Source organism: Podarcis bocagei (genome assembly GCF_964188305.1).
Source record: "Podarcis bocagei genome assembly, chromosome: 2".
In the NCBI taxonomy this organism is placed as follows: domain Eukaryota; kingdom Metazoa; phylum Chordata; class Lepidosauria; order Squamata; family Lacertidae; genus Podarcis; species Podarcis bocagei.
In genome coordinates this window covers 110,414,445-110,435,513 of record NC_138126.1, presented here as the reverse complement: position 1 = coordinate 110,435,513, position 21,069 = coordinate 110,414,445, and the positions used below count along the sequence as shown (strand labels likewise).

Sequence of the window (21,069 nt, the reverse complement as noted above, 5' to 3'; positions counted from 1 at the left end):
CAAGTAGGTGTATGTCTGTACCATGTGCTTCGCATGAAAGTCATTTCAAATGCGAGAATTTTCAAAAGTGAGATGCCACCGTATGTGCAGACAGAGCTAGCAATAGGAAGGCTTCCAAAGAACAAGTGTTCACAAGTGCCAAGCTATTATCTGCTGAAAGTCTGACTAGACTGGATCTGGTGTACCGCAGCAGCTATGAGACGGAGCTACAAAGCAGGATGCCTTTGCTTTGAATCTCTCCTCTTGCTACGACCGCTAGGGGGTGTTCCGCTCTTGTCATTTGTAACCTGTAGGTGGTAATAATACTGATCTGCTTTAGGATTTCATGTAAGAAATCCTGCACCCTCAAAATTGGGCTTGGGTTGGGAGAGCACCCCAGAACAGCATGCAGGGGAAGATTGTTTCGTATGTGAAGCTGATATGCTTGTACAGACACTGTTTGCCTTAGAATGATGCTGAATTCCACCTTATTTTAAAATGTGTTGTACAGGGTTTGTGTTTAATTTTTTTTGGGGGTGGTTATATTAACAGAAAACCAACCCAAATAAAGCAATGCTTTCAAAACTTAACTTCAAGTAAATAGCCTTTTCTGATTACATTATTTAATGTTTAATAATGTATAGAAAGGTGGTTCATAACTAAACATTAACCAAATCAATTTAAGGAAGACTAAATATTTGAAAGAAATATTATCTTCATTCTCATTATTAAGTGGTTTTTAACAGTCTGAATAGCTGTAATCACTACAGTGCTTGGTTGTATTTCTATTTTGTTACATGCCCCTCATATACACAGTGATTTGCTATAAAAATAGCACATTTTTAGAGAAAAGGGGAATTGGTTGGGGCTTTTTTCCTTTTTAACTGGAGCGGCATTGTATCAGCTATCTAAAACAGAAAGAATGGCTTTGTCATTAAGAAATTTTAAGCAGTCACTGAAGAAAGTATTATTTTGGTAGACATTTTTCAGTTGCCTTCCCTCCGTGGGTGCTACCCTTTTCATTTGTCTTATTTTTGTATTAAGGTGGGTTTAGTTTTTATTATAACGTCTTTTGTTTAGAAAGTCAAAATATATCAAGCAAGAAAGCCAAATTAATAAATAAACAGGGTTGCATCTTAATTCATCATTAGCTACCCTGAGTGGACATTTTGTTGAGATAGACATAAGTTTTCCAAAAAATAATAATGAATGACATGTTTAGAAAGAAGAATAAGTATTGAAAGAACTTTGCAGTGGTGACACCATTCTTTACTGGGCAAACAGGAAAAGTTACAGATTTTTATGACTGCATGCATGTGTCAGAATTAGGAGACTGAAGGTGCATCCACTTTTAAAAATACTGATTTATACAAATTAATAATTTAGTTTTCATTCCAACATGGAAGCATCTCCGATTCTGTACTTGGCAGGATGTCAAACCTTACTTCCACGAGTTCTAGGTTATTTAGGTATCTTAGCAACATCTACCCTGACACTTTTGTAAGACTGAAACACAACCCTGAAGGAGAGAATCAAATTCCCACTGTATGTGTAATATTAAGAGCACATCAAATGATTAATTTTAGTATCGCAATGTAGTTCTTCCGATAGGAATATGGAAATATTTACTCAAATGAAAATATTTGAACAATTCTATATAAGAAAGAGACACTTCCATGTTTATTTTAGGATGCACAAATGCAAGCAATGCAAACTTCAACAGGCGGGACTACCAAGAGCTACCCCACCTGCTGGGCAGCCAATCGCTGTTGTTTTAGTTGAGCCTCCATTTGGGCCTTGAATTCCTCAGCCTTCTTCTGTTCACTAACCTTAGCCTGTTGCTCAACTGCTTGTGCCTTTTCCTTCTCCACTCTGTCAAAGAGATGAACAGAAAATCACTACTGGGCATTGCAAATTACTACAAAACATGCATTTTATACCAAGAGCCCTTTTTATGTGCTAGGAACCAATTCTCAGTGTTACTGAAATGCTACATCTAATTTCCAGAAATTTTCTAGTGCCACCCTGTTGCAAATAGGCCTGCTTATGTGTGAACTTTCTTAAATCTGGCTGTCACCTTCTGTCAGTTTAATGACAAGCAGCTCCCATGAACATTCTCACAGTTTATGCACTTTTACAAGAGAAACTCTATGGGTTGGATCCAGAGTTGTACTTCTGTTTGCAGAAGAGACTGAGAATCAGCAAAGGCTTGCACTGAAGGGGAGAAGAGGGTGATTTTCATTTTATTTCCCCCTTTCCCTGCAGTCACCAGACCTTCCACAATGTTTTCTAGAGGGTCTCCTGAACTGGCAAAAATCACCTCCCTCCTCTTTCTCCTGTGGAGCATCCCAAGGAGCTTCAGTGAAAACTGACTGAGCTTAAATCTGAAAGGAGACATAGTTAGAACTTGTGGATAAGCAAAAAAGGCAAAGGGGTGGGGGCATGGTCCAAAAAGAGAGTTTGTGTGTGCTGGGGGAGGGGAAGCCCAGATGGAATATACGGAGCATGCACCGGGTGGCTGGCAGGGATAAATGTTAATCAAGAGGCCTGATGTGAAGAAAACTGGAACCCAAGTTGCAACAGAAACCAGGAAAAACATATAAGGTAAGCACACACAGCACTGTTGCCATAATGAGACAAGAAAGGTTGAAGTTTAAGAAGTTGAGTTTAAAGAGAAATCAGAAAGTAGGTGTACTGATTATGTAGAAAGCTAAGAATATTGAAGCTGGACAGAGATGTCATGAAGCTGACGAAAGCAGGGGTAAAAGCAAAAGGAATAGAGAGACCAGGGAGGGAATGAGTAGGAAACAGTTTCTCTAGCTGTTTTGCATACTGTTTCCTACTCATTCCCTCCCTGGTCTCTCTACTCCTTTTGCTTTTACCCCTGCTTTCGTCAGCTTTGTGACATCTCTGTCCAGTTTCAATGCTTTTGGGGCTGGGGAACAAAAAGAGGACTGCACAGTTTAAAGTGTTGGGAGTCGTATCCGATGTTGCACAAACAGAAGGCAAGTTTGTGCAGCACATTTCTCCCTTTTCCTCTGCCCGCACCGCATCACCCAAAATGTCAGGTTCTCCCAATCTCCTAGAGAGGCTTTTTGGGTAGAAAGTCGTGGAGGAGGAGTGGTCTTCCGCTTGCTCAACAATAGATACCACCCTTAAGTGTTTCAAATTCACATACTGATTGCAATTAGCCAACCAAATATTTGGCTTCATATCTCTGGTTTCCCAGTTTTCCATTAACTGACAGCAGGGCATGCCAACGGAACGTATATCTATTTGATGGTGTCAAGTGTACTTTTGTTTCTACTTACTAGAGGGCACACATAGTTCAAAATAATTTTGCAGCTTTAAACTTGCTATTTTAGATATAAAATCCACATCCAACAGGATATTTACACATCTAAATATGTTCAAAAAGCAAGTCAAAGAACTTGATTTTAAGCTATTAGATTACCTTTCAGAAAATGCTTTTATTTCCCATAGTTCTAATTCCTCCTCCGCTACCCAGGTTTCAATTATAACAGGGCCTGTTTGTTTTGGAGTTTCTGGCCTTTTGGGTCGCAATGCACTTGACCGAAGCCCTTTCCTCTGAGGCGTAGGAGTTTCTGCAGGAACAGAAGGCAAATTAATATTCAGTTTAAGTATCTGATAGCGTCCCCCTAAATTCACATACTCCTCTATAAGTAACTTGGGAATTTTATATTCATGCTTACCTTTGGGGGCCTCTGGAACACCAATCGGACAAATAATTTTCCGTACACAGTACTCCGATCGAATTCCATATGGTCCAACATCTCTTCGCTTGATTATTTCAGTTGTTGTTATTTCCGTTTCCGATGTGTCTACAAACATTCATTTCAAAAGTTTCAATTGCAAGTCTAGTAAGAAATGTTTCTCCACAAATTCTGGAACAACTTATTCTCAAATAACATGATGGAAATATTGGCATTTTGTTAAAAAACAGTCCAGATTTATTTTCAGTTATAACTTATTATTCTATAATTAGAAAGAGAAAACTTTCCAGTTTGCTAAACTACAGTGTCCCCATGATGTCTGACACAGGTAGCTGGTTTAAGACTCTTTGTAAATCAGGACTGCAAAACACATTTTGATATTTGTTTGTAGAGAATGCTAAAACACAGTTTCCTGGTTTAGACCTCAAAGTAACTGTGGTTTAATAAAGCGGGAAGTCTCCCCTGTAATCAGGTACAGATAGAAGGAGCATTTGAGCTTGTGTCCAATGTATCCAATGATGTTGTCCTGACAGTGCAAGGACTGCCACCTGCACAATGCAACATTTTTTACCTCTCGTTGCACACCAGCTGTGCCCCCCAAAATCAGTTTTGGGTTTCCTCCAACCCTTCAGAGCAAACTGGGGGGGGGGGGGGAGAGGAAGTACTGTTGCAAAGGTGGAAGTCCTTGCACTAACAGGATGACTTCACTGGATACAACCCATAGTTTGGTCGACTGGGAATGTTACACCTGAATCTGGGCTCAATGGGCCTTACATTCCTTGTTCCACTTAAAGACACCCATACCACGTGGAATCACAGAATCATGGAATTGTAGAGTTGGAAGGGAATATTGCCAGGAAGGAATGGAACCAGTGAAATACAATAACTCCAGTTCTCATCTCAAATGATTCCAAGGGGATAATCAGCATAGCCAGACCTCACCCTCCCCAAATCTCCTGATGAAGATTGCTTAGGAGGAAGGAAATTTCAGTGCCAAACTGGAAACCAGACTGAGAAGGGTCTAGTGAATATGACAGAGGTTATCATGGATCCATCCGTGATAAACTTTCTTAGGAAAAAAGCAAATAAAAAAACAAACCCCTTTTGCTTCAAAAGACTCTAGTTTGTAATGCATATTACAAGTTCTGAAATAATATTTAACCAGCAATGTTTTTTATAAATTAGCAAAATTAAGTATTCCTAAAATATCTACCTGTACGTGTAGTTCCTCCACCAGGTGGGGGTTTAGCAGCCATGTCATCCCATTTCAGACATGCCCAGAGTAACCTCAACATAAGGCTAACCCCTGCCAAAGATTTTACGGTTTGCAGTCGGTATCTAGAAAAATAATAATAAAGGAAGTCATGTAAATCACTTCTAATTTCACAAAGCAGCTGGTCTACATGCCATAGTTCTCAGAGATAAGGCAAAGCTTCTTATTTTACAGCTAAAAGTGGAGTGTATTTTCATATAAATTACAAAAATCTGTGGTACTCGTTATACAGGCCCGTGCTATCATATATTGAATCTTGCTCCATGCAAGTTTTTAGAATGAACCAAACAGGTCCAAAATATTTCTGGAACAGAGGTCCACATAATAGCTGACTTTCCCCTACAAATATGTAGGTACTGGGTGACATCCAACTTCATGCCACTGGACTTTGCTGTAGTCCCTCCCAACACCCCAACTTGGGGGCCCCGTGCGAGGGAAGGGAGGGAAAGTTCTACTGCACCAAACAGAAATGCATTTAACTGCTTTGAGGTTTTATTATAGTCAAGCAGTATAGAAATGCTGCAAAATACATAACTAAATAATAATAATATTTGTTGGCAGATGGATACCACTGGATCTTACCCAAATGTTTTCCTACACCCGCATCGATATTACAAAGGAAGGTAACATACAAAATGTGTAGAGGACACTAGCTGACAATTTCAAACCAAGTATGATAAACTACTAGATACTTGTTTCAAGTGCTCTTAACCAACTGAAAAAAACTTTACATGAAAGCAAGGGTTTGCAATTAAAAAATCCTTACTCAAGTAAAGCAGGCTGAATAATCTTGGATGCCTTGATATTTTATTTTATTATTTTATTTTATTTTGTTAGTTAGCGTTTTCTATTTTAAAACTGCCATTCTGAAAATCACCAAGGTATCATCAAGCTCCAGACTAGGCCAGTGGCATATTGCTATGGTATGAACCATGGTTGTTCTTTTTGAAAATCCCATCACTAAATACTGACAAAATGAGGGTTAAACAAAAGCCTATTTAATAAAGGTAAAGGACCCCTGGATGGTGAAGTCCAGTCAAAGGTGACTATGGGGTGCGGTGCTCATCTCACTTTTCAGGCCGAGGGAGCTGGTGTCTGTCCGCAGACAGCTTTGCGGGTCATGTGTCCAGCATGACTAAACCACTTCGGGCGCAATGGGACACCATGATGGAAACCAGAGCACACAGAAATGCTGTTCACCTTCCCATTGCAGTGGTACCTATTTACCTGCTTGCACTGGTGTGCTTTCAAACTGCTAGGTTGGCAGAAGCTGGGGCAAAGCAATGGGAGCTCACTCCATCGTGCTGATTTGAATCGCCAAGCTTCAGATCAGCAAGCTCAAGAGGCTCAGTGGTTTAGACCACAGCGCCACCTGTGTCCCTCCCCTATTTAATAATCTAGATCAAGGCAACTTTGTAACATAAAATATTTTGTCTAGCAGATAACTAAACAATCTGTTTTTACAGAATATCAAATCATTTTTGCTAGACCCATTTTAACTACAGTGGTGCCCCGCAAGACGAATGCCTCGCAAGACGAAAAACTTGCTAGACGAAAGGGTTTTGCGGTTTTTGAGCTGCTTCGCAAGACGAATTTCCCTATGGGCTTGCTTCGCAAGACGAAAACGTCTTGTGTTTTTTGCAAGTTTGTTTCCTTTTTCTTAACACCCTTAATACAGTTGCGACTTGACTTCGAGGAGAACGCGGTGTGGTAGCCTTTTTTGAGGTTTTTGGCGATTTTTGAAGCTTTTCCAAAACTTTTCCGACACCGTGCTTCGCAAGACGAAAAATTCGCTAGACGAAAAAACTCGTGGAACAAATTAATTCCGTCTTGCGAGGCACCACTGTACTTCAAATCGCAATGATCAGGTCAGGCTTTCAAGACACCTCCATATAGGTTCTTGTGTCTTAAGGAGAGTTTATTCAACGTGCATAAGACTAGGAATGTATATGCCAACTGTGTATCATCTGCCCTAACCCTTCACCCCTCTGGATGGTAGATGCCAAGCTGCCATATGTACACTGGCTGCAGAAGTATGTGTTTCCCTCCTTCAATACTGATCCTATTCTTTGACAGTACACAGAACTTTAAGCCTGGAAGCAGGGTAATCTTTCAAATTGAGCACACCTGGGAAACGAACATCCCTGTTAGGTAAATTCAGCTCAAATATCCTCAAATATGGAGGACCAAAAAAATGTTGGGTTAATATTTAAAAGGGATAACACCTGAAGTGCCAAATTTTCATGCTGGATTATAACATGCCTACCATTTGTACGAAGACATGTTCTCCCACCCAAATGATTTTAAAGAGCTGTTAGCACTGTACCTCCAAGTGATACCAAACGTTGGTCTTGGGGATGGATATGGCCAAATATCCAAAGCAGGCTTCGCAGTATAGTTGAAACAGGGAACCTCTCTGATCCCTCCTCTTCTTGCTAGCTTCTTCAAGTCATCATTGGGCAGAACAAATATGCTCTTTTTACTGCTTTTGGTAACAAACTTCCGGTAAGATGGCAAGGCTGTTCCAGAACGAGTTTTTTTCGGCCTTGAAAATTTCATGAGCTTCACTTTGTCCCTTGTGGAATATTCCTTGCTGACTGTCATAGAAGTCACCAAGGTTCCTGCTGCAGTAGTCAAGGAATCAGTCACTGTTGCTGTTACCACAGTTTTGCTGTGCTCCTTTACAGAAATGACATCAGTATTGCTATCTGTAGTGGGAGCGGTAAGTTTTCTTACAGTGGTCGTCGTGGTCGTGGTGGTGGTTACAGTGGATACAGAACAGTTTTCCATGGATGATACCCCACTTTCTCTATCTTCCTTGATGGCTGACAATCCCGATACTTTATAAGTAGTTTTGGATTCTGTAGAAACAGTTGACGTGGTGGTCACTTCCGTAACAACGGCTTTTACTACACTTTCTCCGTTGACACTTTCGGTTTTGTTGCTTATCGGTAATCCATTCTGATCAGCAAAGTCATTACTCAAGCTAGATTCCTCACAGGAAATTACAGGTGATGGTGCGGTTTTCGTAACACAAGGTGGTTCAATCTCCATGCATTCTGTTTCATTATATATATTGTTTTCACTGGAGGAATGGAGAGATGTGATGGATGTGTCATCAACAAGACTAGACCTTTCAGGAGAACACTGCTTTCTTCCAGTACTTTGATTAGACTGAGACATATTATCTTGAGGCAAATCATTCTCTCTAGAATCACCACCCACAGAACTCTGTACACCCAACTTACTGACCAAATTATCATTTGCATCTTCCACTGCAATATCACCATTCATAAATGGTTTTAGAGTTTCGTTAGAAGAAAATGATTTGACCAGAGGGTTGCTTTTGCTAATATTATTGATTTTTGAGTCAACGCCACTCTCGGTTTGTGCAAGTGTCTCTCTCTTTAAGCACTCTTCATTAGGTAATACTTTAAAATCAGTGTCTTTTCCATTAATCTGAAATGCTGCTGGCTTCCCCTTTTCCGTTTGTGTATTCAATTCCCCGTTTTTATTATTATTTTTGTCAGCAATACTCTTAATCTGATCAAAACACTTGTTTATGGAACTCGGTGGGACACACTTCTCCTGGTCTTGCTTTTCACCATTTGTTTCAGTGATTTTAGTCTTCACCACCTCATCAATAATATTTTCTCCAATCACGTCAGGAATTTGGGCTTCAAATGCCTTTTCTGAAATTAGCTCAGTATGCAGCGATTTTAGGCCCCCGAGAGTCTGCTTTGGATTTAATGCAATTTTGGGTTCAGACGCATCTGCAATGTTTTTCACAAGACTCTCTTTTGCTTGCAGAGATACCATGCTGGGGTGATTTTCTAACCTACGAGCTTCTGCAGAATCACAGTCGTGTTTTTCAGATGTTAACGCTTCATTTCCTATCTCAGTTGAAGATGAAGTGTCTCCTTCACAGCTGCTTTCAGTTACCATTGGCCGAATAACATTTCCGCACTGAAACTCAGTATTTGCTTGCTCCAAACATTTTGCGTTGTCCTCTAAGATACCACATGTTGTTGTTTCTTTGTTTTCTACTGGTTTAGAGTCTTCTGTTTTCAAACAGTCAGTGCTTTTCTCCTTACTCTGCACTTGAGGGTTATCCGTATCCATGGATTCAGAAACACTTTCATTACTATCTTTTGCTTTCAAACTTTGAGTATCTGGACACTGAACTGAAGTTGCATCTGCTTCTCCCTCTAAAAGCCTATTTAAGCAAGGCAAAGATTGGACTGATTCACTGGTTTTGGTAAAGTGGCGATTGCTAGGTGACAAGTGGTCTTTAACAGGATCTTCCGTTTGATTTGTCTCTGAAGTATCAATTCTGCTTTGGGATGTCAAATCTACTTGCTTCTCATCTCCTGCTTTAGGTAACTGTAGGTCATCCTCACTCTCCTGTTGCCTCAACAATTTACAACCTGAAGAGTTAGAACCAGATTTGAGCTTTATTCTTTCTAGTCGCTGCTTTTCCTCAAGTGTAAACTGTTTTACTCTCCTTTCAAGCAGTCCATCTAGTTTTGATGATTTTACTTTCCTTTTGTAAAATGTCCTTAAGTGGAAACTCTCGCTGACGTTGATTAAATCCACACTGACTGGGGCTTCCTCATATTTTGTGGAGGTATCCACTTTCACTTCATCAACCTCCATAGATTCTTCCTTGATGTCTTTATCACCTTCACCAATTTCTTTCTTCTCTGTGAAGAACAATTTAAATTCAGTAAGACATTTTGGTAATTACTAGGTCTTTCCGACCTGTTTCACCTAACCCACATGGTTCCATTCATACATATCACAACTGTGTGTGACCACAGCAACGGGAAGTGGCTTCCATATGTGTGCAGGTGAATGTGTCAATGGGTCTTTAGTGTCTGACATTCACAGTTTCAATTTTTTTTAATGCGCCCCCCCCGATTGTTCTCAGATTTACATAAGCACGCATACATTCTGCTAAACAGAATTAATCCGTGTAAACCTAAATACTCACCCACCCACCCATATGCCTTAAATGCTTAATACCTTCATTTGCATGAACTAATTTTTCAAAATGTTTGATTTCAGATTTTTCTTCATGCGGTTCATTTTCTTCCTTGGTTTGAGCTCTCTTTGTGGTCTCGGAATTTTCAGTTTCTTTTTGGTCCTTCTTGTGTGGCTCACGGAAGTATTTTATCTTTTCTTTCGAAGAACCATGCTCGACCTTCACTTTTGCTGGAGTTTTCCTTTTATCCAGTTCACGCTGTTTTTCTGGGATGGTAGTAGTTTCACTTTTTGCTGATTAAAAAAGGACACGTATATTTACTTATAAGATTTCTATGCCACCTTTTCAAACTCTCAGGGTGCATGCATTAAAGAGAGCATTAAGTTACGGTGTATAACAAAAGTATTCAAATGTATTGATTCTTGCACCAAAACACAGAATTTTGAACTCAGAAATATAACTGTAATTAAAAAGGCAAAATTCTTACAATAAAATACTCAAAACTTAGAATGAAGCAATACATGAATGCATTTGAGTATCCCAAAACGTTAAAAAACAGAGCTGTTCAAGAACTGAGGTTTGACTATAGTGCTGAGAAGGCCTGTTTATGATGCAGTAACTAACAGTAAAAATTATTTCAAAGCAAAGATATTTTACACTCACCTGGTAGTAATTTCCTGTAATTGACATTAGTATTTCCTGGTAATCTTGGTACAAATCTATGAACATGAGTTTTACTAATCCAGATCCATCCACCATACCCTGTTACTCTATATTCTTCTCCTTTTTGTTTCCAAACCTGTAAAGCATTACAGACACATTTTAAAATAATAAATTTACTTTAAAAACTTAGATACAATTACAAAAATAAAAGATGGCTTTTCAACAAATGCTGCAGGAAAGTGCTTAAACTGTGGCTACAACACAGATCTGCAACATAAATGCATGAAAAAGGACTGAGCACACTACTAGAAATAGCCTCTGCTCCCAACAGTAATGCACATAGAAAAGCAACAACATTTTAGGGATGCAGATTTGCCATGACCAGTTGGGTTCCTAGAACCCCAATTTCCACACAAAGAATACTAGGGGTGCATCTATGCAGCTACTCAGGCCTTTTTTTTTTGAAGGGCTTATCAAAGGGTTCCACATAGACTTCTTAGTGATTGTAATGGATAACTCTTAATAGATAAATGCTACTATATTTTGTTTTTAGTTTTTTTTGTCATGGGGCTAGAAGGAAAAGGAAATCATCTTCATTGAATAGATGGAGTACATGGGATCTTGACCTGTCTCAAATTTCTCTTACACTTGGAATTGGGATATGTAAATCACATCCTATGCACATACAGTATCAAAGATGTTTGGTGAAATCTCTCTTCTATCACCAGAGTAAGATTACAATCCATCATGGATTATTATCCAATTAAACAATGGCCAAGACACAAATCAATCTCAAGTTCTCTCTTTTCATTGATCCTATTACTCACCATGTTAAAAAACAACAACACCCCCACCCCATACAGCCTTTTAAATTTAATAAAGGAAGAGCAGAAATCTGCTAAAAACATTTACTTAAGATTACTATGCAGAAACTGTACCTGATGTTTGATAGGAAATGTGTATTTCACCCATGTTGCTTGCTGCATGGTTTCTTCTTCCTCTTGTTTTCTTTCCTTCTTTTTCACTTTTTCCTTTTCTTCTCTTTCAATAGCTGTCATTCTGCGCAACCTAATCGCAAGATACACATTCTTTTGGGCCAGTTATACTAGACACACAAACAACTGCACGCTGCTGTACAAACAGCGAATGCAGTTGAGTCAAGAGAATTTACACTGTTGTTGAACTTTCAAAGTAGTTTTTCCATTGCTGAGATTAAATGACATGAGGCAACTTCCAGGTGGCAAACATATTGCAAAAACTGCGCCCGTGAATTTTCAGAGCTCCTGACAGAGTTTTTTTTATAATGGTGTTAAATTCTCCAGTACAGTACTTGAACATATTTTAATGTAGACTTATGTTTTTCACTCATTCAGACATCTTACCTGGTGTGTCCCAAGGACTCCCTCCAGATAGGCAGCATGACAACTGGCTTGATTGCACATTCCAATATAGCTAAAGCCAATGCAAATTCTCTAGGTTTACTACACATCTGCACAGCCTTGATCCAATTAGACCTACAGGTGACAAAAATATTATCAGCAATGCATTCGCTGCATACAGTAGGATAAATGCTACGTCAATAGCATACTTTAAAACAAAACTGCCCAGAGTGGCAAGGGAAACCCAGCCAGATGGGCGAGGTATAAATTATATATTATATATTATAAAACACTACCTCTCTTCATTAAAATCCCTCCTCAAAGTGTTTCTATGGAACGTATGGCACAACACACTACAGTGGTAACTCGGGTTAAGTACTTAGTTCGTTCTGGAGGTCCGTTCTTTACCTGAAACTGATCTTAACCTAAAGCACCACTTTAGCTAATGGGGCCTCCTGCTGCTGCCGCGCTGCTGGAGCCCGATTTCTGTTCTCATCCTGAAGCAAAGTTCTTAACCTGAAGCACTATTTCTGGGTTAGCGGAGTCTGTAACCAGAAGCGTATGTAACCTGAAGCATATGTAACCCGAGGTACCACTGTAATTCAGCCTGCAACAAAGCCTATGCGCATGCAACTGAGACAACTACATCAATTTCCCTTCTTTTTTTCCATTTCCACCCTGTCAACTTTTACTGTAAACTCATCTTCTTCAGCTACCCTGCAGGTTGATGGTGCTTAACTTATACTAACTTACAAGCTGTATACTAACTTATGCTCAGAAAAAGGGAGCAGGGCATTTATTTATTTTGCAAATTCCAGCTTCTCATGTAGCAACCTGTGCCCCTGAAAAGCCTGCAGACAGCATGGAAAGTGTTCCTGAGGGAAACGAGCAATAGGTAAAAACTATTGTGCCACTCCCCCCACCAGCAGGGAAGCTCTTCTGCAGGTTCCTGCACAAATGGTTCATACACGAGCAAGTCTGGATCCAACCTATATAATTTTAAAAACCACTGCATAAAAAATGATGAAAATCACAACTATATTCACCTGTGTGAAGCCCAGTTGGGGTGAAGGAATGAGGATGGGATGTTGTTCTCTAGCTGAATTATTGTTAATCTCAGGGTGGATATCGTGAGAACCTTTGACCCGTGGACAGAGCCATTCCATTTGAACTCTCCAGCAGGACTCAGACAAAATTTGTGAGAGAGGTGTCGCCTCTTGTCATGATCTTCCCGGTGTTGATGCTTGTTCAAAGCAAAAGAATTGGTGGCATATTGATTGTGGTACACACGGTACTTCCCTTCTTGGCCGAGTTTGAAATAATTGCTGATGTTTCCTTTCATCACTATTTCTTTCTTCGTGTTCAGTCGGGAGATTTCTCCTTGGGAATTAACCACAAGGACCTTATTGAAATAAAAAACAAAATGCACACAAATTTTTAAAAATTACAATCTTTGGTCTTAGATTTTAGTGTTAGCCCAATCCCTGTTATCTTTAGGGAATGTAATGTCGAGGATTAGAAAATGCAGCTCTTAATCTATAAATACATGCACAGGATGAAATAGGCTCTGAGTGTAAGAACTTAGGCTAAAGATAAACTTGTCTTCAAAGTTGATTTTCCTAAAGAAACAAACTCTAGCTATACCCAGGAGTAGGTTCTGTTAAAATCAATAAAGCTGACTTTTGAATAGCCATGAATAAGATTGTGCTGTTAGTTTTCGCCACCCAGTAGAAGCCACCAGGTGACCACCTTCATTTTGCTTTCTGTGAACAGGAGTATTTCTGCAGTAAAAAGTCTGCAAAATTAACACAAACCTCTTTGCCTTCTTTAAATAGCTTATTTGCTTCATGTGCAGCAGCAGCAACTTGCTGACTTTTCAGCTGGCTGAGTTTGCTATCCGGATTTCGTAACCTGGTGACCATTCGTGTTGAACCCGGCGTGCCTCTTCCAGTGTTTGGAGATTCACTTCGTTCACTGTTAGATCTATCCCCTGTCAAAAACCAAAACAAACCACCCACTTAAACAGGAGACAGAAAGGCCAATTAGTACAGGTATTGCTGAAACGTGTCATTTTAGGAGCAGCAATCAGCTACTCCAGGCATAGGCAAACTCGGCCCTCCAGATGTTTTGGGACTACAACCCCATCATCCTTAGCTAACAGGACCAGTGGTCAGGGATGATGGGAATTGTAGTCTCAAAACATCTGGAGGGTCGAGTTTGCCTATGCCTGAGCTACTCTAAAGACAGACTGCTTTATTTTTACCTAGCTCCTCTGAGCTCTGGGATCCTCCTTCAATATTTTCCACTTCATCAGAAGCCTTCATTGATTCATCCTGCATGGAATTTAGTACATTGCTACAGCTGTTTTCTGGATCAGACAAAAGTGCTTCAGTGGAAGAACCAACGTTCAGGCTGGGAACCATCTTAGCTGTTTCATCTGTGAAAGATAGGAACGATTTATGTATGTAGTATTACCTGAAGGGCACTTTAAAATGCAAGATGAACATCTTGAAATCAAAAGGTGCTGAAACATAATAGTATGAGAATATAAATGATAATTTATTTCTGAATTTAAGTCAGGTATTGTATATATTTTAATTACGTGCACCTTCTTCTATAAAAAAGCCACTATATTTCTTATTTTAGCTCAACAGTTAAGCACATTGTTATCCCTGCATTTAGCAAACATGATTAATAAGCAAATTACACATTCTGAAAAATCACATTGGGGAGTGGGAGAAGAGGAAAGGTTGAATTTGTATGCACACCCACATAAAAAAAACACAACCTAAGAACACTGAAACGATTAAAAGGGAAGAGGGTTGGACCACAACTTTTCCCAGATACATGTTTTACATAAAGGGAGCTGTATATTTTGGTTAGGTGGGAGAGCTTACAGAGAGGATTACTGAAGACAGTCTCCAGTGCACAAAAGGAATACGTAGGAGACATGAGTAAGAGGATAGGGAAGAATAAACAAAAGTATTTTAATTATGAACAGAACTAAAAGAGGGGCAATTATTTTTGAATCGTTGCTATCAATCTTATCATGAGTCACCTGAAATCAAGGATGAAATATCAAGATGGCCAGCACTGAAGATGATACCACATTATTCAAGGCAGTAAATTCTCAGATCCCTGGGCAACAAAACAACTCCTAACAGGTTCACAACAAGCTGCTGAGGCTGCTAGTTGGGCAAGAAACATCCATGCAAATAAGCCTGTACACATTGCTGTGGTATTCACAACTTCTGCAGTCGTGGAACAGCACCCTAGAGACATAGTTTCCCAACTGGTCTTTATATCTATCATATAAAAATAATATATTGCCGTCATTTCTATACAATGATACTTCCCCCCTATTTACACATTCTCCAAATCTTTCCAAAAGAGGTTCACATGCATGAGATCGATGACTCTGATTCTGATCTATTCACATTCATTTCTGTGCGCATACTCTACAATCTCGGCCATTACACCAAGTATTTTTACTGTTGGATGTCCCCAACATGGCATCCATGGGATCATGCTCTGTCGCCCAAGAGGCTCTCACTCCTTTGCATACCATACTACAATATGAGCCAATGCATTCTGGGAGTTCTAAAAATAAACACAGTGCAAATCCATGTGAAACGTAATTTCAAATTCCCCTATGAAGAAAGAGTTTGCCCATGTGGAGGTAATGTGCCTGAAGACTTACTCTACTACTAACTGGTATGCCCAATCTATGAGGACTCAAGAGCAAAGATTTAAATCTCCCAGTTGGGAGATTGAGTATGTGATAAAACTTTTTATTAGGGAACAAGTCCCCTTACACCTCACAAAAAGTGTCCTGTTTTGCCTTTAGAGCGTCAATTTTAAGGAGAAAAGTTTGTGGGGATAAGTTAAATTATTTGGGGGAATCAAACTCTTATCGGGCAGGATGCCTGATTTTAATAATTATTTTAACCATGTCATGCATTTTATTCTGCTTTCATTCTGTCTTATGTATTTTAACTTTCGTAACGGCTTTGGCTGGACAAAATAAATAAATAAATAAATAAATAGTAAAGATAAAGGCACCCCTGACCATTAGGTCCAGTCATGGCCAACTCTGGGGTTGTGGCACTCATCTCGATTTTTTGGCCGAGGGAGCCGGCGTACAGCTTCTGGGTCATGTGGCCAGCATGACTAAGCCGCTTCTGGCGAACCAGAGCAGCACACGGAAATGCTGTTTACCTTCCCACTGGAGCAGTACCTATTTATCTACTTGCACTGGTGTGCTTTCGAACTGCTAGGTTGGCAGGAGCAGGGACCGAGCAACGGGAGCTCACCCCATCGTGGGGATTTGAGCCGCCGACCTTCTGATCGGCAAGTCCTAGGCTCTGTGGTTTAACCCACAGCGTCACCCGCATCCCAAATAAATAGTAGTGATCCCAAATATTTGAAGGATGCAGCAACACAAGTCTATCTGCATTAAATCTGGGATACTATTAATTCAGTCGAAGACAAACAGAGTGTCAGGGATGGCAGTGAAAACAAGCAGCACAAATAGCATACACTGTAAGTGGTTTTAGGCAATTTCCATTTACATAACTGTTATGCTCCTCTAAATTACAGAGGTATTTTCTGTACCTGAGACATTCTTGAGGGCCTCTGATGTCACCAGCTTCTTGTTCACCTCATTATCATCCAGGATTTCTGACTCATTTCCGACTGCACTTTTTCCTTCAGAAGCACTAGACTCTCCAGCAGGAGGATCTACGCTGTTGCCTCCAACAGCTGATGTCACGGAGTTGCTTTTATCTATAGTATCTGTTTGCTCTACAGTAACAAATGAGTAACAAAGTGCAACAGGTGTTTTAAAAACTTGGTTATACAAAGATGCCAAGTTTTACCTACACTGAAATGAAAGTTTGTGAAAACTGCTTGGACTATGTCACTGGGGAATGAGAGCTGATTCTGTGATGAGAAGAATGTCTGTCTAAATCTGAAATTGTTGACAGACCAAAAGATACAATAATAAATGCTATTAAAAAGAAATACACGGGAGTAAACACTACTGCAGAAAATATGTTAATTTCGCAAGTATCGTCTTTACCTTCCTTTCTTCCTTTTTCAGAACTTTCATCTGGTGGCGTTTCTTTGTTTACATCCAGCAGTTGGTTCGAAAGTTCCTCTTTGCCATTATCAGTATCTGTACTGTCTTTATTTTCAACACTAGCCTTTTCCTTTTCCGTTTCATCAGCTATTGAGCTTTTATCTTCTGGTATTTCCCCCTTTCTGGCTCTGATTGCTTCCAGAATCTCTTCTAAAGCAAAAAATGGACAATAGACACCTAGTTCAAAGACTAGGGGCTCCAGAAGTATCCATTTTAACCCCTGACAGACCCATCTAACAATTGGATACATGGTCCACAGTGCGACTGACATTTGTGAAGTACTGTTTGCACATGTAATTTTTAAAAAGTCATTTAACAGGTGGATTACAAGTTGATACAGGCGACTCTCAATTTACATCAGGGTTATGCTCCAGGGATAATATGGAACACCAAAATCTTGTACAGTCAAAACACACTGGGTGCAATAGCGGACGGGATTGCCAAAGTTTTTCTTCCCTGGACCCTCAGACCCCTTTTATTTTTTTTGCCAAGTGTGTAAAGTTGAATACGCACAAGTTAAATGCACGTAAATTGCAAGTTACCTGTATACATAGTCTCAAAAATGGAAGGGATTGCAAATTGACAACATAAACATGGAATTTTGTGTACATCACTCAGTCAATATGGATAATCTACAACTCTACAAGCGATGTCAGAGAACATGCATTAATTGCTATTGATTCTGCAGATTAATTGAAGTTTTGATAACATGCATATATAGCAACCTAACAGATCTACAAATCTGTGGCTCCTGGACATTAATCTGGCTCCAAACATGCAAAGACTGAAAAATAAGGCTGAGCTGTGGGATTATGGAAACCTCAAGTTAGTGACTCTTCCAACAAGGATGATAATCAATCTGACCTGCTCCTGCCCTCATTTATTTATCCGCTGCAATATTTTCAGTGCTCTAGAACTAGACTCGGATCCTAGTGCCACCAAGAAATCCATTTGGTTTGAAACAAGTGCAGACTTGAGAAGAAAGCTGCGCTCTTCCAAAAGGCAGGTTTCTCCAAAAGCAAAAGGATGCTCACTGCAAAACAGGGTCCTCAGTTTATGTCTCCAGTTGTTGCCCTGTTTTAAGGCACCCAGCCTAGATGTAGCCAGTAATCCAACCGTTTGCAAAGAAACAAAAATTTGCTACGGCTGTTACAAAACAGAACACTGCCAAGAAGGGATGGTTGTGAATAAAAAGTATGGAGCAGGTGGTCTTACCCATACTGACCCACTTAAGACTGAAGTGTTATTTCTTATATAAAGCAGTGGAGGTTTTGTAAATGCCACTAGGTATTATGATCAACTAAGGAAACTGATAACAGACAAACACTATACTGGTGACTATTTAGGAGTGAAAAAGACAAGCTTAAAGTCATCAGGAAGAGCTCTGTAGACTACAGGTGTTAGAGGAAGAATCACATTTTATCTTTTGCTTTAAGAGCAAAAATATACCATTTTATCTTTAAATACACCCGCCCCACAGAGTTCCACAGCCAACACCATTCAATTTGTTTCCTCCTGAAAAGAGCAGGGAAGTCACCTTCCGCTCACATCCTTCTGTATATAGATCCCCTGCAGTTTCTCAGGTTTTTTGCACTATTAAACAAAGTCTGCATAGGTTAGCGCTTTTTCTGGGGCAGCAACAAGGGTAGCCCTGGACCAATGCTTGCCCATTTCCCTGAAAAAATCTATAAGGCCTAACAGGTTTAATCGAACCTTCTCAAATGTACCTAAAGGCTATATGTATTCCGGTGGCACTATACAGTGGTGCCCCGCAAGATGAAAAACTCGCTAGACAAAAGGGTTTTTCGGTTTTTGCGTTGCTTCGCTAGACGAATTTCCCTATGGGCTTGCTTCGCAAGACGAAAACGTCTTGCGAGTTTGTTCGCTTTTTTCTTAAAGCCGCTTGAAGAGGCGCAGTTGCGACGGACCGTGCTTCGCAAGACGAAAAACATCGCAAGATGAAAAGACTTGCGGAACGAATTAATTTCATCTTGCGAGGCACCACTGTAAATGGAGTCCATGGAACTTGGCCTTCCCAATTTTAACAGACATGCCCTTTTCCTCATAAACCTTTCTTCACTAGAATACACGTCATTGAGGTAGAAATTCAAAATGCGCTCGATAATCCATTGTGTGCTGTTAGCAATTGAGGATTAGTTTTGTAGATTCTTACCATTTGCTGCAGCAAGAAAAGATTTGTTGCTACCCCGTGCTTTATTGGTAAGGTCCTCTGTTATATCCATATGCCGATGTATTTCTTCACGCATTTCTTCCAGAGTTTTGCAGATATCAGCTTCCCAGTAATCTTTGTCAAGGCATTCAATTAATTCTGCCAGCTGGACTTTTGTGCTATAGTACCAGATTTTCTTATCTTTCTCACACTCTGAATCTTCCTCTCTGTGACAGTATTAGAATAATTGTTTATGAGACAAATGGCAATGAAACATATGTATATACTGGGAAAGAAACAGGAATGAAAAGAATAACTGAGTTCATATCATAAGTTCACTGTTGAGCATGTATTTTTAGTTTACCACAAACAGCTATTACCAAACTCTAAAAAATGTTATAACATAATTCAGTTCTTCCATAATTCAGCTGCATGAGTTGTCACATTTAAAAATTGTATTATCACAAAACACAAACCTTTTCTTCCCTTTCCAATACACAAATAATATGCTTCTTTACCATACCGTACAATACTATAAAGTATTATGACATTACAAAAGGAATTTTCAATAATAATTTCAAAAGTTAGACACCGAATCATTCGAAGAAATGATTATTTCTTCCAGGATGTTCTGTGGCTTCTCACCTAAGAAAAATCTCAACATAGGTTTTATTCACCATGAAGTTCTGTACAACCAGTTAATCTGGTCCAATTATTGATGACTTGAAACTGTATAGCAAAAATATGGTGACTGTCTATTTCACACAAATCAGAATCATTAAGTGGAGGGCAAGCACTCTGGGTACAGGCACGATTACTTTACATCACATTTAGCCAATCTTGGCAGCCAGAAGAAATCTGCTGTCATGACTGACCCCACCCATTCTATTATTTTCGATATCATGCTGAGCTTTGGGGGTGCTCCAAAGCAAGAATTAAAAGATATGGTCTGAAAAAATAATGCTCTGCCACTTTAAGAAATCCACACTATGCATTGCGGAAATAATTCACTTTTAAAATTTAAAAGTATTATATGACCTTTGCTTCTTTTTATAAATCCAAGAAGCAAGTAGCAAATGTACGTACAACGAAATGAGAGTAAAGATGAAAGAATATTTTAAAAAGCCCTTAAGGTGGGAAAGTGGATGGAGAAGGCCCAGGAGAAAATATACCACATCCAATGTGGCTGCACATAGGCTCTGTTCACACATCATGATAAGCAACAAACCCCACTTTACTATGAATGACCAATATGTTACTGCACATGGCTCAATCACTCCTGCTTTGCTCCACCCTGTCTGAAACTTGGAAGAACAAGCTGTGAAATACCATATGCAATGGCCTTAATCCTAATGTTGCATACAAAATAGTGTTTAAGTTGTTGCACACCTCAGTCTACAATATGTCTTACTGCAAACAATGAAGTCATATGAATTGAAGTGTCTACTTCTTTGTCATGTATCTAGATGTCTGCATGACTGCCTGGTGCAATTGGTATGGAGCCCAGGGGTTCAGTGGCAGAGTGCATGCTTCACATGCAGAGGGTCTCAGGCTCAACTGAATGTTAAAAATGATCAGGCAGCAGGTTTAGATGGGAAAGCCATCTGCCTGAGACTCTGGAGACCCACTGCCCCTCAAAACAGACAATGCTGGGGACAAGATGGACTAATGCTCTGATTTGGTGCAAGGTGGCAGCATATGTTCTACACAAAAAAGTAGTTTTTGCTGAATCAGTTGTGATATCAAG

The 21,069-nt window shown here is 39.7% G+C and overlaps 1 protein-coding gene across 11 annotated transcripts in view; it reads right to left on the bottom strand.

Annotated features, from left to right (window-relative positions):
• The window catches only part of BPTF (bromodomain PHD finger transcription factor), a 74,745-nt gene that overhangs the window by 32,459 nt on the left and 21,217 nt on the right, over positions 1–21,069 (bottom strand). For 5 of the 11 annotated variants that reach the window (XM_081181206.1, XM_081181201.1, XM_081181210.1 and 2 more), the window contains exons 3-17: positions 19,326–19,549; positions 17,093–17,302; positions 16,627–16,815; positions 14,276–14,449; positions 13,827–14,029; positions 13,059–13,414; positions 12,016–12,147; positions 11,572–11,701; positions 10,634–10,769; positions 10,012–10,263; positions 7,313–9,689; positions 4,927–5,051; positions 3,693–3,821; positions 3,434–3,584; positions 1,728–1,851 (exon numbers count right to left, since the gene is read on the bottom strand). In XM_081181206.1, the coding sequence (XP_081037332.1) occupies positions 1,728–1,851; positions 3,434–3,584; positions 3,693–3,821; positions 4,927–5,051; positions 7,313–9,689; positions 10,012–10,263; positions 10,634–10,769; positions 11,572–11,701; positions 12,016–12,147; positions 13,059–13,414; positions 13,827–14,029; positions 14,276–14,449; positions 16,627–16,815; positions 17,093–17,302; positions 19,326–19,549 (4,912 nt within the window). The remainder of the gene's footprint in view (positions 1–1,727; positions 1,852–3,433; positions 3,585–3,692; positions 3,822–4,926; positions 5,052–7,312; positions 9,690–10,011; positions 10,264–10,633; positions 10,770–11,571; positions 11,702–12,015; positions 12,148–13,058; positions 13,415–13,826; positions 14,030–14,275; positions 14,450–16,626; positions 16,816–17,092; positions 17,303–19,325; positions 19,550–21,069) is intronic. The other 6 variants (XM_081181202.1, XM_081181203.1, XM_081181207.1 and 3 more) reach the window with 4 other exon arrangements.